Raw genomic sequence first — 18383 nt, forward strand, 5'->3', positions numbered from 1 at the left:
CCAATGATGGGGCTTTATTCCTCCACTGGCACCAATGATAGGGCACTATTCCTCCCACTGATACCAATGATAGGGCACTATTCCTCCCACTGACACCAATGATGGGGCTTTATTTCTCCACTGGCACCAATGATGGGGCACTATTCCTCCCACTGGCACCAATGATGGAGCACTATTCCTCCCACTGATACCAATGATGGAGCACTATTCCTCCCACTGATACCAATGATGGGGCACTATTCCCCCCACTGACACCAATGATGGGGAACTATTCCTCCCACTAACACCAATGATAGGACACTATTCCTCCCACTCACACCAATGATGGGGCACTATTCCTCCCACTCACACCAATGATGGGGCACTATTCCTCCCACTGACACCAATGATGGGGCACTATTCCCCCCACTGACACCAATGATGGGACACTATTCCTCCCACTAACACCAATGATGGGGCACTATTCCTCCCACTGGCACCAATGATGGGACACTATTCCTCCCACTGATACCAATGATAGGGGACTATTCCTCCCACTGATACCAATGATGGGGCACTATTCATTTGTTGAGGCTACACTGATGGGCACTGATGAGGTGGCTCTGTTGGGCATTGATGGGCACTTTGGGGCTGCACTGATGCAGTGCAGATGTCTCCTTTGACAGTTGCCGGTTATCAGCTGTACTTTCCTTCACACTTTAACAGTGTTTAGAAAGTACTGCCGATAACCGGCAAGTGTATTTACGTGGTGATCAGCTGTGATTGGACACAGATGATCACGTGGTAAAAGGCCGATGTGATCGGCCTTTTAACATGTTATGTGATCAGGACATGATAAGGACACAGTGATCACAGACAGAGCTGGGTGTGCGCCACTGGGGTCGCTTTCTGCGATGACATCATATGACGCCCTCCCAGAACTGGACAACCGCGCTGTAGTCATCATTCGTCTATAGCATGGTAAGGAAATGGTTAAATAACGTCACAGAGATACAGCAGGGAAATAAAAGCTTTCACAACTACATTTACAAAGCATAAAGGTAACAACGGAATTTGGGTTCTTTGGATGATTAGACTTTATAGAATGAAAGCCTCCACTATATACAACAACCCATTCCCTTTAAAATGGAAATGAAAGGCAAAACATTTGTGTATAGACATAAAAAAAACATTATAAACCCTTTTTTCCCCCATTTTTATAGGTGATCACATTCCCCAAGGGACTCCCTTAATTTGCAGGGATTTCCTCTCACTTCCTGTTTGGCTATGGGACAGGAAGTGATGGGAAATCTCCCCAATGGGGCACAGATGGCAAAAAACAAAAAAACTGACAGGGGTTATAACCCTCCCTTACTCTATCCAAATGAAAACAAAAAGTTTTGCCTATAGTTCTAGTTTAAGGGTTTTCCATTGAAATCAGTTGACCCGATGATGGCAAAATGCAATTATTTTTTTTTGCCTTCCTCTGGATCAACTGTGGGTATAGGATTATAACTTTTTTTATTCCATTTTATGGTTTATGGCTTTTTTTTAGCCAGACTAACTATGTAACTATGAATGATCTGCATTTTTCAGAAATTCAATACAAACTTTCAAATGAAATTCTACTGATATACGGGGCTGATATCCGAACAATCCATACTTACTTTGCCTCCGCCTGCTTCTACTTCATCTTTCTTCGACTGGTTAGAAAAGAAATAAAAAAAGAACAATGTTAGGCAATGAGCAATTAATAAAGCAGTCAAGTCAGTCATCGTGTGATTTGCTGGAACACATGCAGTCTGATCTGTCCAGTCTGCATTTCCTGCATCACGATTGGCTGGCTCCCTGAACTGCATGGAGACAAATCGGATTGCACATGTTAAAGGTGGCCATGCACGCTTCGATAAAGGATTTATAAAAAATAAATGATATAATAAGTTATATGTATACAATTTGTATAAATCATGATCATTTCTAATCGGAATAAATCGATCTATAGTCAACAAATTGAGAAAGCAAATGATCATGGTGCGACAGACCCTTACCCCGTATTCATAGGATAGGGTCCATGGCCTATCCCAGGACGTATGTTGGACTTGCCGTAGATGACCATGAAGAAAAATGGAAGTCCGACATACTTTGGAATAGAATATACAAATCCATAAAAAACAACAAAAGAATCCATGATCTAGTCAACAACCCTTTCCATGGATATGCCACACCCGGGTAAGTGAATTTCAACCAATGGTTAAGATTTGGGATGAGCTGAATTGCTCTCCATTGGGTACAGCAAACTTCAACGAAGTTTGGATGCCCAACTCAAACACAATTGAAACTGATAGGGGCCAAACTTGTCCGATCAAACACGCCCATTTTCTAAGGCAGGGGTCTCCAAACTATGGCCCTCCAGGTGTTGAGGAACTGCAAGTCCCAAAAATGGAAGTCTGACACACTTTGGAATAGAATATAAAAATCCATCAAAGACAACAAAACAATCCACGGTCTAGTCAGCAGCCCTTTCCATGGATATGCCACACCCAGGGAAGTGAATTTCAACCAATGGTTAAGATTGGGGATGAGCGGAATTGCTCTCCATTGGGTCCAGCAAACTTCAACGAAGTTTAGATGCCGAACCCAAACACAATTGAAACCTATAGGAGCTTAATCTGTCCGATCAAACATGGCCACCTTCTAGGGCAGAGGTCTCCAAACTATGGCCCTCTAGGTGTTGAGGAACTGCAAGTCCCATGAGGCCTTGCAAGACCCTGACTATGGCCCTCCAGGTGTTGAGGAACTGCAAGACCCATGAGGCCTTGCAAGACTCTGACAGCCACTGGCAAGACTCCCAGAGGCAGAGGCATGATGGGACTTGTAGTACTTCAATAGCTGGAGGGCCATAGTTTGGAGACCCCTGTCCAAAAAAAATAGCATGGGGGGGGGTTTGGGGGGTAGCAGACTGCCTGCATCCAAGGTCGATAATGCACATGTGGTCGCTACATGTGAGTGAACGCAATTAGCTGCGGGTGCCAGCAGCCTTCCATTGCTTTCAATGGGGCTGCCTCCCGCAGCTAAGCATGGTAACCCCTGCTGGGGTTCTCACTTATAATCACAGGCAGGTTGTATTCCCAAATGTGAATGTACCCTAAAAGGCCACATGCCCTCAACATAGGGGAAGGGGGGCTTCCAGCAAAGCACCTTGTCCCCCAGGCTGATGAGGTCCAAACACCCGTACAGCCAGAGTTCTGTCCAAACCCAGTTATGATACATACCATCATGTGTGACCGATCCCATCTCTGTGTCCACCACAGGACCTCATATTCCTAATATAATCCATGGAAATGCGATCATATTCACGGGCAAATCATCTCAGTGCTGCCAATCGATGCCAAATCAATAATCAATAAATAATATTCTGCCCTGGCCAATCAGCTGAGTTTGATAGAATCCGATCTAAATTGAGTCTAAATCGGTTGGAAGGGAAGTTGTTTGTGGATCGGGTTGTTTGTGAATAATGAAATCGAAGCATGTATGGCCACCATAAGGAGAATCTAAAAGCAAGTAGTCAGCACTTCTTCTGATCAGATGGAAAGCTGCAACAATGTATCATCTTTTAGTAAATGTTAACAATGGTATGGAAACGTACAAATGTAAACAAACAATGAAACTTTATTAAACATTTTTCACGTTAGAGGAGACGACAAGAGGGACATTTTTAGTGGGGTGTTTCGGTATATTCCAGAGCAGGGGTCTCCAAACTTTCTAATTGAAGGGCCAGTTTATTATCCTTCAGACTTTAGAGGGGCCAGACTGTGGCCAATAGGAGTAGAAAATGTCCTGGCGTCAGTAACAATGCCCCATCAATGGTGTCCCAGAGAGGAATAGTTCCCTCATCATTGGTGTCAGTGGGAGGAATAGTGCCCCATCATTGGTATCAGTGGGAGGAATAGTGCCCCATCATTGGTATCAGTGGGAGGAATAGTGCCCCATCATTGGTGTCAGTGGGAGGAATAGTGCCCCATCATTGGTGTCAGTGGGAGGAATAGTGTCCCATCATTGGTATCAGTGGGAGGAATAGTGCCCCATCATTGGTATCAGTGGGAGGAATAGTGCCCCATCATTGGTGTCAGTGGGAGGAATAGTGCCCCATTATTGGTATCAGTGGGAGGGATAGTTTTCTCATCATTAGTGTCAGTGGGAGGAATAGTGTCCCATCATTGGTGTCAGTGGGAGGAATAGTGCCCCATCATTGGTATCAGTGGGAGGAATAGTGCCCCATCATTGGTGTCAGTGGGAGGAATAGTACCCCATCATTGGTATCAGTGGGAGGAATAGTGCCCCATCATTGGTATCAGTGGGAGGAATAGTGCTCCATCGTTGGTGCCAGTGGGAAGAATAGTATCCCATCATTGGTGTCAATGGGAGGAATAGTGTCCCACCATTGGTGTCAATGGGAGGAATAGTACCCTAACATTGGTGTCAATGGGAGGAATAGTGTCCCACCATTGGTGTCAGTGGAAGGAATAGTACCCTAACATTGGTGTCAGTGAGAGGAATAGTTCCCTCATCATTGGTGTCAGTGGAAGGAATAGTGTCCCATCATTGAAGGGCCAGTTTATTATCCTTCAGACTTTAGAGGGACCAGACTGTGGCCAATAGGAGTAGAAAATGTCCTAGCGTCAGTAACAATGCCCCATCAATGGTGTCCCAGAGAGGAATAGTTCCCTCATCATTGATGTCAGTGGGAGGAATAGTGCCCCATCATTGGTGTCAGTGGGAGGAATAGTGCCCCATCATTGGTGTCAGTGGGAGGAATAGTGCCCCATCATTGGTGTCAGCGGGAGGAATAGTGCCCCATCATTGGTGTCAGTGGGAGGAATAGTGCCCCATCATTGGTATCAATTGGAGGAATAGTGTCCCATCAGTGGTATCAGTGGGAGGAATAGTGCCCCATCATTGGTATCAGTGGGAGGAATAGTGCCCCATCATTGGTATCAGTGGGAGGAATAGTGCTCCATCGTTGGTGTCAGTGGGAGGAATAGTGCTGCATCATTGGTGTCAGTGGCAGAAATTATTCCTCATTGTTATCGTCAGTAGATAAAGGCAAGCAAAGGGCCCCACCCAGTCCCTGGGCCACAGTTTGGAGACCGCTGTTCCAGATCAACAAAATCTTTTTACCTTTCAAAGGAAAAAAAAGGCTAACAAGAGATAGAGACTAGATCAATATACGGCTGATCCTCATGGAAAGTCAGATCACATCTATTTCATTACCATCAGGATATTGCTGCTACAGAATAACCTCGTTATTTCAAATATTAAAATACAGAAAACATGATAAACTTCCCATCAATAACATTTATACACACTGCCTGTGTGTTGCACCAATCTTGAATTTTGCATTTAAAGTGACACCTTATTCTCCAGAAATAAACCTTTACTTAATAGCCCTGTAATATATTTGTTTGCTACTGTGTTCTTCTCTCTCCTTGTACTGTCCTCCATGAGCTCCCGAACTTCTCTTTTTCCCCCCTTACTTCACTGCACAATGCATACTACAAGGCCACGCTCTCTTGCTTGCTGCTGAAATGGACTTTGGACTATAGATTGTGGAGTCCAGAGTCCATAGTCCATCTCAGGGGAGAGCGAGGGAGGGTGGCTACATCCCTACATACAGTGGGACCATGGAGAATGAATGTAGCCTCCATCTAACAGGTCCATAGTCCATAGTTTGAGCAAGGGAGGGTGGCTATGTTCCTACATACAGTGGGTCAATGGAGAATGAATGTAGCCACCCTCTACAAGGTCCATAGTTCCAGCAAGGGAGGGAGGCTGTGTTCCTACATACAGTGGGCCCATGGAGAATGAACAGAGCCACCCTCTAACAGGTCCATAGTTCAAGCAAGGGAGGGTGGCTAAATTTCAACATACAGTGGGACCATGGAGAATGAGTGTAGCCACCCTCTAACAGGTCCATAGTCCACAGTTCAAGCAAGGGAGGGTGGCTATGTTTCAACATACAGTGGGACCATGGAAAAGGAATGTAGCCTCCATCTAACAGGGCAATAGTTCCAGCAAAGGAGGGTGCCTACATTCCTACATACATTGGGTCCATGGAGAATGAACAGAACCACTCCTTAACAGGTGCATAGTCCATAGTTAAAGCTGGTGAGGAGTGGCTACATTCCTACATACATTGGAACCATGGACAATGAATGTAGCCACCCTCTAACAGGTCCATGGTCCATAGTCCATAGTTCGAGCAAGCGAGGGTGGCTACATTTCAACATACAGTGGGACAATGGAGAATGAATGTAGCCACCCTCTAACAGGTCCATAGTCCATAGTTCAAGCAAGGGAGGATGGCTACGTTCCTACATACAGTGGGATCATAGAGAATTAATGTATCCACCCTCTAAGAGATGCATAGTTCAAGGAAGGGAGGGTGGCTACGTTCCTACATACAGTGGGACCATGGAAAATGAATGTAGCCTCCATCTAGCAGGTCCATAGTCCATAGTTCAAGCAAGTGAGTAGTGACTATGTTCCTACTTACAATGGGATCATGGATAATGAACAGAACCACCCTCTAACAGATCCATAGTCCATAGTTCAAGCAAGGGAGGGTGGCTACGTTCCTACATACAATGGGACCATGGAGAATGAATGTAGCCACCCTCTAACAGGTCCATAGTCCATAGTTCAAGCAAGGGAGGGTGGCTATGTTCCTACATACAGTGGGATCATGGACAATGAATGTAGCCACCCTGTAAGAGATGCATAGTTCAAGCAAGGCAGGGTGGCTACGTTCCTACATACAATGGGACCATGGAGAATGAATATAGCCAACCGCTGACAGTAATGTAGATTACAGCATCAAAAAAAGAAATGTGGAGATTTGGAGGAGGCTGAGAGCAATAGAAGGGACTTTTTGGATTAGGAATATATACAAGAATAGATTTTTTTTTAACCAGAGTTTAATGTCTCTTTATTGTCCTCAATGACAGGAGCTCCAAGTATCCATAATAATGCAGTCAGAGCTGGAGGTAATTCAGCACCGTGATGACATTTAAAGTGAATGTAACCTCGAAGGGCTAGAAACCCTGTGAAGGTTTTGTGGCTGTCTGTGTCACCAGAACAGGAACTGAGCAGAAATCTCCCAAAGTGGACACTTATTCCAGGGACAATTGAACTGTTGCCTCTATGGGATGGAGAGTGAAGGTGATTTTCCCCAATGTGACACAGAGGACAATAAAGAAAAAACACTGACAGGGGTTTTAACCCTTTCCTATTCCAACGCTAAAACAAAAAAAAGTTTCCACTTTAGATATAGTTGACTTTCATCTCACGCATACTACTGAGCCAATTCACATAGTCTCACAAAGCCAACACACCAGGATAAAGATCACTATTTCTAAAAAAAGACAGTTATTTTCAGTCCAATGAGGTTTAACAATCACCATCACATGGCTGAAAAGAAATCCCCGTATCCTTTGAGAGTTCAGGGAATCCCAACCACTATTGCCTCCCTTGTGGTACCATCGGGTAATACAAATATGCTCATTAACAATGTGAAGCTAGGTGTCCACAGTAACTGCAAGAGAACTAATTGTAGATATATCTTCTATATACCATCCTCATACCTCAACAGCTTAAAGGAATAGTCCATCTTTCTGACCATGTTGCAGCACTTCCAAACCGCTCCCATTCCCCCCGCCCCCCCTCATCATACAGATTCCAGGGTTCTTCTTGTCATTATTTAAATTTGTAATTCATTTACAGAAATCTGTCAATAAAAACACAAAAAAAAAACAAAAAAACTGACGTCATGTGATCTCTTCCTCCAGCTCCATAACTGAAGGAATAAGATAGAACGAGTCCAGAGATGGGTAACAAGAATGGTGGAAGGTCTGGGGGATAAAACATATCGAGAGCAACTTGTACAGTCTGGAGGAAAAGAAGGGAAAGAGGAGACGTGATTGAAACCTTTAAATACATCAAGGAGGGTGAATACGGTTCAGGAAAGCGGGATTTTCAACACGAAACCATAATCAAGAACACGGGGACATGACCTCCAACTAAATGGAGGAAAATTCAAAACGAATCTCAGAAAGTAATATTTTACTGAGTAGTTGATACTTGGAATAAACTTCCAGCAGAGGTAGTGAGCCATTCAACAGTAAAAAGCTTCAAACGTGTGGGACAACTATAGATCTATTAACAAAAAAAACAAAAAAGAAAGAAACAAAAAAACAAAACAAAACAAAACAACCCCCCACAAAAAAAACAAAAAAAAACAAAACTTTTCTATGTTTTAATAGTCTGCAAGAGCCAGAGCATTGCACCCAACACCCACTGATCGCAGCTGCAATGCTTTGAAATTTATATTTTTTTTAATTAATTAATATGGGTGCATTTTTTTATGTTTTAGCAAAAGACGGGCTGTGCTTTTAGGTATTTCAGCCACTAACTTGAAAGACATTTCAATGTAATCCTGTAGTGGGGGAATACTGAGGTCGCTGTCGTGACCTCTGCTTCTGGAAACGCTCATTAGTTGTCATACTGATCCAATGGCTTCCATATGTTCTGAGGCTCTGACCTGGAATACTCATGCAGATCAAAAAGTGATAAAGCCATAGCCAGCCAGGAAAGCAGCATTTTCAGAAAGCCTGTGTTTTTTTTTTCCTGTGTATAGGTATTTATTAAACATTCCAGGACAATGTCGGATAAGAAAACAAATTAAAGTAGAACTAAGGGCAAGAAAGGGGGGAAATAACCCCTGACAACCTTTGGGCAGATTGTGCTTCACTTCCTGCCCCGAAGCCAAAACATGTGAGAGGAAATCCCTCCAAAGTGAGGGAATCCCTGGTTGTCACCAGAACTAGTGTCCCCATTGAAAGGTTTCCCTTCTCTTCCTGTGACAACCCAAAAATTGGGATATTCTTTCACTCTTGATAATAGAAAACAGAGCTAATAGGGAGGGTGACTCTCCCCAATGGGGACACAATAGCAATAAAAACCTGACAAGGGTTACCAAAGTACGTGGGATCTAAACCCCTCTACTCTATTCAAAGCTGAAAAAAAAAAGGCTTTAGGTTTGGGTCAAACCTACAGGTATGGCCAAGCACACTCGCATTTTTGCTGCGATTCTGTGCGTCGCATGTAGGGCTGCCCATTCATTTTTCAATGGGCTGTTTGATGCATAACAAATGCAGGAAAGGAAGTCCCTGACTCTCTTTCAAAGGCGTGCGGCACTGAACCACATGTGCTGCGGCACCATACGATTTGGAACGCTTTTGAAGATGCGTGGGGGCGCCAATTATGAGCACTGCCTGGTGTCTGCTGAAGGGCAGCGAGTTTCTCAATTTTGCGCATGTTCCCAACAGGCACATAGAGGTTGATTTACTAAAGGCAAAGGGACCTTGCACTTGGCAAATTGCAATCGTACTCTGCAAGTGCAGTTGATCCAGAGCTTAGTAATCGAGGAACAACCAGGGACGTATTTACCACAAGGAAAACAAGGCATTTGCCTAGGGCGGCATTGTTCAGGGGGGCAGCAGAATTTTTCAGGGGGGCAGCGCCGCCCCCCAAAAGAAGGCATGGAAGAAAGGACACACACAGCATAGGGACCAGGTGGGATCTGAGAGAGGCTGTGGGCTACTTGATGGCTTGATGGTGTATGCAGAACCCGACTCTTGTTCCCGGGGATGTTCGGAGCTGTGAAGGTGAGTGTCTTTTCTCTAGCCAAGAAGGGGTTGCCAGTGTATGGGGGGGGGGGGTGGTAGTGGGCTGGGGTGTTGTTGATCAATATCAGGCTCTCTTTGTGGGGGAGGAGGGTGTTGGTCGGTGTAAAGCTCTCTTTGTGGGGGAGGAGGGGGTTGGTCGGTGTCAGGCTCTCTTTGTGGGGGGGGGGGGGGGTTGGTCGGTGTCAGGCTCTCTTTGTGGGGGGGGGGGGGGGGTTGGTCGGTGTCAGGGTCTCTCCATGGGAAGGGGGGTGTTGATCGGTGTCAGGGTCTCTCCATGGGGTCCATGGGGGGGGGTGCCGATTATCGTGTTGCTTAGGGCAGCACGAAACCTAAATACACCACTGTGTACAGCTTCACTTTGCAAAGAATACCCAATCACATGCAAGGAAAATAAAAAAAAAAACTGCATTTTTGCTGGCACATGATTGGATGATGAAAGTCAGCAGAGCGTCTGCTCTGGAGCAACTGCACTTGCAAAGTGCGCAGTCTATTTGGCTTTAGTAAATCAACCCCATAGTGTGAACCGATCGTGTACTGCTGATAAAACACAAGTACACTGTTTGTTGTATCGTTTTGTTACATATTATACATAATCTTTGTTACATGGCAGACACAATATTTTATCTTTTGTATCAAAGATCCCATCCCTGAGCACAAGAAGAGGTCACAGCCATTACAGCTCATGTCCATTGCAGATATATTCCCTGCATGTTGTCACATTGCACATTTCTGAATGATTGTCCCAATTATTCCTACATCTTCACAGGACAGCAATGTAGGACTAGGAGGATACAAATATCTAGATACCAAAGTACATGGGAAAAGTCCAAAAATCCGAACGCCCTATCCGCAAATTCATTGCATCAAAAAAGCAAATCTGAGATGTGTCAGGCAAAGCAATAAGCCGATGTAGGGTCAGTTCCCACTACATGCATTTCAGTGTGCATCCAAAACGCACAGAAAGTAGGTGATAGGGTTGTCAGTGTCATAGTACACATCAGTGCCTGCAGTTCCAGAGCGTTCCAGATGCAGAAAAAAAAAGTAGAACAGGCTGTATACAGTAAAAAAATAAAAAAGTAGAACAGGCTGTATACAGTAAAAAAATAAAAAAGTAGAACAGGCTGTATACAGTAAAAAAATAAAAAAGTAGAACAGGCTGTATACAGTAAAAAAGTAGAACAGGCTGTATACAATACAGTTCAATACAGAAGGGCCTTGCTCACGGAGCTTACAATCTAAAGGGAGGTGGTACAAAAGGTAATAGCTGCAGGGGATGATCTGATGGAAGTGACTCAAGTACAGTTTTTAGGTGGGGGTGGGGTAGACTCCCCTGAATAAATGAGTTTTCAAGGATCGTCTAAAGGCAGGCAGGGTGGGAGCTAACTGGAATACTGGGGCAGGGAGTTCCAGAGGATGGGAGAGGCTCTGGAGCAGGGGCAGACTGACCATTTGGAAACTCGAGCACTGCCCGAGGGCCCGGGGTCAGTACGGGGCCCCATGAGATGCCCCTGGTACCTTTTTCATAGGCTTTTTTGAGTTTGGGCAAGTTTGGGCCCCATGATCCCTTATTGCCCGGGGCCCCCATGAGTCGTCAGTCCGCTCCTGCTCTGGAGAATTCCTAGAGGTGAGCTTCGGAGGTGGTAACAAAAGAACTGGGGAGCAGGAGGTCTTGGGAGGAGCGGAAAGGACAGTTTGGGCAATATCTGCAGATGAGGTTGGTGACATAGCCAGGGGGGGGGGATGTTGTAAAAATCTTGAAATTAGTTGCACATTTTGGGGAACCCCTGCAAAAAAAAGGGGCTAAACCTATATTTCATGGTACATTAGCATGATCCAAAAGTAGTAGAATGTTTTCATTGAAAAATGTGGCACCCAGGAAATATTTTTTTTTAATTCTTTACCATCCCTACACAACAAAATCATTTCGGTAACAATCTGAAAATAAGACCATGGTGTCCTTTTCTACTAGTGACCAATGTAGACGTGACCCCTCCACTGCTGGTTAATGCAGGTGGGAGATCAGTAAACCATTGGTCGCAGGTACCCCAAGAAACCTCAGGAGGAACCCTAGTTGGGAAAGGCTGCCATAGACCTTTCCTTGATCTTGAGCCTTTATTAACAGAGCCATGTGATGACATTAAAACAGTGACCACGTGGCTTTGTTGCCAGCAATGCCTACAGCTTTAAGATGGAATGTAATTTCACAAAATTTCACATTGCAATTCTGCATTCAGGTATTGGCTGCTAATTTCGACAAATTTTCACAGCTTGCCATGTTGATGAAGACAAAGGCCTCTTCCCCACAACCCTGGCTGATGTTTGTGAGCAGGGGGCTTATTGCAGTCTGGAAGCCCACTTTATTAAAAAGGGGGCCCCCAGATACCACATTTCCCCCCTCCCCCTAACCCAGGAGAATCGTCTGCTCGTCCTTATAGCAGAAGGCTGCATACAGCCACTAGAGCTAAATACTGTGAAAATCTTCAAAAGTATTTGAAGCCACTGGATCAGCAAGACACCCAGGCAATGAGCATTTTCTAAGGCTAAGGTCAGCCTTAACAGGGCTTATCCCATTTACTTCAGAGTTTCAAATGATTAGAAACATACAAAAAAAGGATAAAATATTACAACAGGGGTGCCTATTAGTTTGTATGTTGGTTGACATGCATGGCGTCTCATGTTAATATATTAGTAGCATGTAATGATGGATGAGTGGATGACCATAGATGGTTTGGCGGAGGAACACAGACACCTTCTATCACCAATGGCAGCTTCAGGCTGTTCAGCCAACTGGAACCCAACACTTTGAGGTTGGAGAAGTTGCCATGTGGTGACAGTCAGGCTCTCTGGTAGAACTCCGCATATACAAACCTTCGGCCTAAACAATCTCCCCAGCGTGCTGCTCTTGGAGCTCTCGGCCTTCTTCTGAGCCCTCATCTCCGCCTCTGAGGCCTGCAGAGTGGCTGCCTTCCCTTTCTCTTTCTTTGAAGATGATTTGCGCATTCCACCATTTTCCTTTTTCTTCTGCTCAGATGGGGAAAAGATACAATATATAAAGATTGCAGGGAATTCTGTTTGTCTGATCAGTTTCTGGGGGTTATAAAGAAGCCAGGGTAGAGGGACACTATGAACAGGAGATGTAGACAATCAACAAAGGAGAAAGCTGAAGGTACACCTGGACCTGCCTTCATTATATGTCATTTTCAGGTTAAAATAAAACTCAAGCCAAGATTCTAGCTTTAGATAGAGCAGGAATGGCTGAGATCCCTTGATTGGTTGTTTATTGGTCAGTTTCCCCATTGGGGAGATTTCCCATCACTTCTTCCCCATGACCACACAAATAGGAAGAGGAACCTTCTCATTTGGGACACAGATGTCCCTACAAACCTGACAGGGAGTCTAACCCTTCCCAGCTCTATTACAAAAATGTCCTCAGAGAAATCCCCCGAACGTCCTGCCCTGGTGAACACACTAGAAGCCCTGCCAGTTATCTACAGCGGTCTGTGTCAGTTTGCGTGACAGAGCCAATGTTTCCACTGGATACCATGACAGCTGGTATACAAAGCCCAGGCACAGGAAAGAAACATAGAAACTGCACATAACTTCGCAGTCCAATCTGACACCACAATCATCAGGAAGGATAATAACATGTTGGGGAATACAGGTGATACAATGTCCCATGTTGGGGAATACAGGTGATACAATGTCCCATGTTGGGGAATACAGGCGCTACAATGTCCCATGTTGGGGAATACAGGTGATACAATGTACCATGTTGGGGAATACAGGTGATACAATGTCCCATGTTGGGGAATACAGGTGATACAATGTCCCATGTTGGGGAATACAGGTGACACAATGTACCATGTTGGGGAATACAGGTGATACAATGTTCCATGTTGGGGAATACAGGCGCTACAATGTCCCATGTTGGGGAATACAGGCGATACAATGTCCCATGTTGGGGAATACAGGTGATACAATGTCCCATGTTGGGGAATACAGGTGATACAATGTCCCATATTGGGGAATACAGGTGATACAATTTCCCATGTTGGGGAATACAGGCGATACAATGTCCCATGTTGGGGAATACTGGTGATACAATGTCCCATGTTGGGGAATACAGGTGATACAATGTCCCATGTTGGGGAATACAGGTGACACAATGTACCATGTTGGGGAATACAGGTGATACAATGTACCATGTTGGGGAATACAGGTGACACAATGTACCATGTTGGGGAATACAGGTGATATAATGTCCCATGTTGAGGAATACAGGTGATACAATGTACCATGTTGGGGAATACAGGTGATACAATGTCCCATGTCGAAGAATACAGGTGATACAATGTCCCATGTTGGAGAATACAGGTGATACAATGTCCCATGTTGGGCAATACAGGTGATACAATGTCCCATGTTGGGCAATACAGGTGATACAATGTCCCATGTAGGAGAACACATGATATAATGATCTGGGAACAAGTGAAGTAAATGCTGGCAATCCGCTCCCATCCTAGACTCTGTACTGATGCCAACTCAGCTGATCCGTGAAGGAGGGGCAGCTGGGGACATGCCTGTGTCTTATCCAATCAGCTGAGCCGGCTGGTACAACACAAGATGAAGATGAGGACACACCATCAGACCATATCCACTGTCCATACATACTCCAAGCTGTCCCTCCCAGCACAGTCAACAGGCAGCAGCCAGCATCCAGACAAAAAAACAATTGATATACTGTATCAGCTACAATAGTAGCCATGTGTTGTTATGCAAATGACCTTTCTATATCATTCAATTACATTTCTCTTCCTTGCAAACATGACAACAGTACTCTGGTCAGGGCGTCCCTGAAGTCCCATCCCCCTGCTCATGTCATTTGCTCATAGCTTATTGTTTTTTCACTTAATTTGAAGCAGTGAGTCTTATACTGGCCAAGGGGCTAAAGGTATACTGGGGATATGAGATACAAACATTTTTATTATAATTATATGAGGCAATGGGGATTGTACTGGTGTCAAAGGTAATAAAGGGGCAGCATCCTCTGTAACAGGGGTGTCAAACTGGCGGCCCTCCAGCTGTTGCCAAACTACAAGTCCCATCATGCCTCTGCCTTTGGGAGTCATACTTGTAACTGTCAATTGTGCAATGCCTCATGGGACTTGTAGTTTGGCAACAGCTGGAGGTCCACCAGTTTGACACCCGTGCTCTATAACATGGGTGCTCAACCTGTGTCCCTCCAGGTGTTGCACACTACAAGTCCCATCATGCCTCTGCCTTTGGGAGTCATGCTTAGAACTGTCAGCCTTGCAATGCCTCATGGGACTTGTAGTTCCACAACACCTGGCGGGCAACAGGCTGAACAGGCTGAACACCCATGTTATAGACCACTACACAGTGGAACTACAAGTCCCATGAGGCATTGCAAGGCTGACAGTTCTAAGCATGACTCCCAAAGGCAGAGGCATGATGGGACTTGTAGTGTGCAATACCTGGAGGGACACAGGTTGAGCACCCATGTTATAGAGCACGGATGTCAAACTGGTGGACCTCCAGCTGTTGCCAAACTACAAGTCCCATGAGGCATTGCAAGATTGACTGTTACAAGTATGACTCCCAAAGGTAGAGGTATGATGGGACTTGTAGTGTGCAACACCTGGAGGGCCACAGGTTGAGCACCCATGTTATAGAGCACGGGTGTCAAACTGGTGGACCTCCAGCTGTTGCCAAACTACAAGTCCCATGAGGCATTGCAAGATTGACTGTTACAAGTATGACTCCCAAAGGCTTGATGGGACTTGTAGTGTGCAACACCTGGAGGACCACAGGTTGGAGCACCCATGCTCTAGAAGGTTTGCCACCTCCAGATGAGTACCTGTCTCGGTAAAGCCCGGAGATTTTCCATCTTGCAGACTTGGCTGTCTGCAGCCACTCCTGCACAAACACCGTCCGGGCTCGCCTCGCTCACAATCATGGGAAAACAAACACAACTCGGCCAGCCGGATTTGCTAATGACGGATGTAGCAAAGCTTGAGCATTGAAGATCTTAACAGTCCGGAGCTCGGGCACTGCCAGCTATTAAAGCTGCCCCATAGACCAAAAATAGATCCCTGTTTTATTAAAGTTTTACAATCCAGGAAACAAGTGACAACCCTAGCAGCTTATTCTAGGATCAGACTATAGGATCGGGCAGAAGGGGGGTCAGGTGACCTATTCCACCAGCAGAGGTGGATTGTAGCCTAGGCACACTAACCCGCGCCGGCGTGTTCAGGAACAGGTATTGATTTGAACCATTTCACTTATATTTTGTAACCTCTTAAAATTTAGCTGCACCTGTTATGGTGGCTTTAAATCTATGATAGGAACCTCCTGCGCTACTCAAAAAATGGACCAATAACAATTATGGGGAGGAGGCTGCTGACACTCAACCAGGGGCGGACTGACCATTCGAGCACTCGGGCAATGCCCGAGGGCCCAGGGTCAGTAGGGCGCCCCATGAAATGCCCCTGGTACCTTTTTTATAGGCTTTTTTGAGTGTGGGCAAGGACACAGGGGCCCTATGATCCCCTATTGCCCGGGGGCCCCATGAGTTGTCAGTCCGCCCCTGCATCCAACCGTAGACCAAATGGATAATGCACCAATTGACTTTCTATTTGGCTTTAAGTCTGAGATATAGGAACGTGCAGGGGCGGACTGACAACTCTTGGGGCCCCTGGGCAATAGGGGCCCCTGTGTCCTTGCCCAAACTCAAAAAAGCCTATGAAAAAGGTACCAGGGGCATCTCATGGGGTCCCCTACTGACCCCGGGCCCTCGGGCAGTGCCCGAGTTTCCAAATGGTCAGTCCGCCCCTGGGAACGCGCACAGGTGCGCATCACCACTGCTCTGCTGTGAAGCTCATGAACATTTCATGGAGCAGACACCATGCCTTAGGACTTAAAATACGTCATGCCACCATTTTCCCATTGGAGAGATTTGCCATCACTTTCAGTGAAAGAAAAACCCCTCTTGGGCAGTTGTCATAAAAACTTAAAAAACTGTGCTAAAGCAATGCTGCCAGGCAATGGTGTCCACATGCCATCATCCAGGTACCGTGTGATGTCAGGACAGGCGTGTGCAGATAGATGGTTCATACAAAACAGTTGAAAGTTTTTGCTGGAATTTTTTCTGGTACCAATGGACTGTTTAAAGTTCATGTGAAGTTCATACAATTTAAGATTTAGGGTTGTATTTACAAGCGAGCTATTCATCCTGTAGAACTGCATATTCGTTCTGTGCAAATCGGGTCAAAATTGAACATTACTAAGGTATTTCCAGGTCTGGGTCATATGTTCTTCATTTAAAGGAAAAGAGTGAACCAGGAAAATACGGCATTACGGCCGCAAGATGGAGCGGGGGTTATAGGAAATACTTAGGAATACTATGATCATCAGCTCCAACTAGTGGCCATATTGCTGTATTTTCCTGATTCATGTTTTGCAAATGAATGAAGAACATCTGAACTGGAGAGACAATAACCCAGTAATATTGGATTTTGCTGTCGTTTGCCCAGCATGAATGTATATGTAGTTTCACGGGATGAATAACTTTGCAAGTACACCCCTTGGCGTTGGGGTAGCGGCAGTTAATCCAGAAGACCTCTGTACCGTCTTCTATAGCCCAGTCCATATATGGACATCTCACAGTTTTGCAACAGAGGGAAAGTCATGACTTTTCTGCAGGAAGATAACAATATGGCTGATGCCTTTGTATCCTTTCCTGTATTCCTCTCTACTTGCAAACACTGAAAGTCACACGATTTCAAAGTCGGATGTCATTCCGACTTGAGGTGCGACTTGCAAGACATCTGCGGACACAGATGTCTATGCAGACATCTGTGACTTGCAAGACACAGATGTCTATGCAAGTCACACCTGAAGTAGTACATACAAATCGGCATGGCTACGACCAAGTCGGAATCACACCGATATGCAAATCACATGGCAAGTCACACCCTGTGGGACCGGGGTGTTAGGTTAACCAGTTACCCTCAAAAAACCAAATATGATGGAGAACAATGGGCTACAGGACACTGCTACCTCCGATACTCATTACTCAAGCTAAAGAACTCCATGGTGGCCAACCAAGAATCTGAACAACCAGCTCATCCACCTACCTTATCCTCCACATCAGGTCTTGACTCCTCTTCAGACTTCGAGCCCGGCTTGTTGACCTGAAAAACAAAAAATCCACCCAACATGTTGAAATGCTGAGGATTCTCCACAGAAGCACACTTTAGGCAAATGGTGGGGTGACAGGGAACGCTGTTACTTTTAGTGCCACACCAGGGTGTGGGATCCATTCTTCTGCTGCTTGGGTTAAGGAAGATCTCCGGCCTAACAAAGGAGATGGGCACAGCAGGGAAGGACACAACTTCATTGTGGGAACAGGGCTTCATTCCTGGTTCATCCATGCTGAGGAGCAGCCACTAAAAGGGGAAGAATTTTAAATTGCAGCACATGACCCTGGCTGTTAGTGAACTGGAGACACAGAAAAAAAATTACGCCTAATGTGACACAGATGTGGGGTGCAGAAGAACATGGAAAGTCATTCTGGGTTGTGTCCTCTAAAAACATCAATGGTGCCAATGGGCTAGCAATGGTCTATGGGAACCCAACATT

At 45.4% G+C, this 18383-nt stretch overlaps 1 protein-coding gene across 7 annotated transcripts in view; it reads right to left on the reverse strand.

The window, feature by feature from the left end:
* BCAS1 (brain enriched myelin associated protein 1) overlaps nucleotides 1-18383 on the reverse strand; it is a 91298-nt gene that overhangs the window by 40769 nt on the left and 32146 nt on the right. For 5 of the 7 annotated variants that reach the window (XM_089670701.1, XM_089670698.1, XM_089670696.1 and 2 more), the window contains exons 6-8: nucleotides 17879-17935; nucleotides 12591-12743; nucleotides 1647-1682 (exon numbers count right to left, since the gene is read on the reverse strand). In XM_089670701.1, coding sequence (XP_089526827.1) covers nucleotides 1647-1682; nucleotides 12591-12743; nucleotides 17879-17935 — 246 coding nt within the window. The remainder of the gene's footprint in view (nucleotides 1-1646; nucleotides 1683-12590; nucleotides 12744-17878; nucleotides 17936-18383) is intronic. The other 2 variants (XM_089670699.1, XM_089670700.1) reach the window with 1 other exon arrangement.

Source organism: Staurois parvus, unplaced genomic scaffold (genome assembly GCF_062004578.1).
Source record: "Staurois parvus isolate SC_StPar_1 unplaced genomic scaffold, SC_StPar_1.0 ptg000093l, whole genome shotgun sequence".
Classification (NCBI taxonomy): domain Eukaryota; kingdom Metazoa; phylum Chordata; class Amphibia; order Anura; family Ranidae; genus Staurois; species Staurois parvus.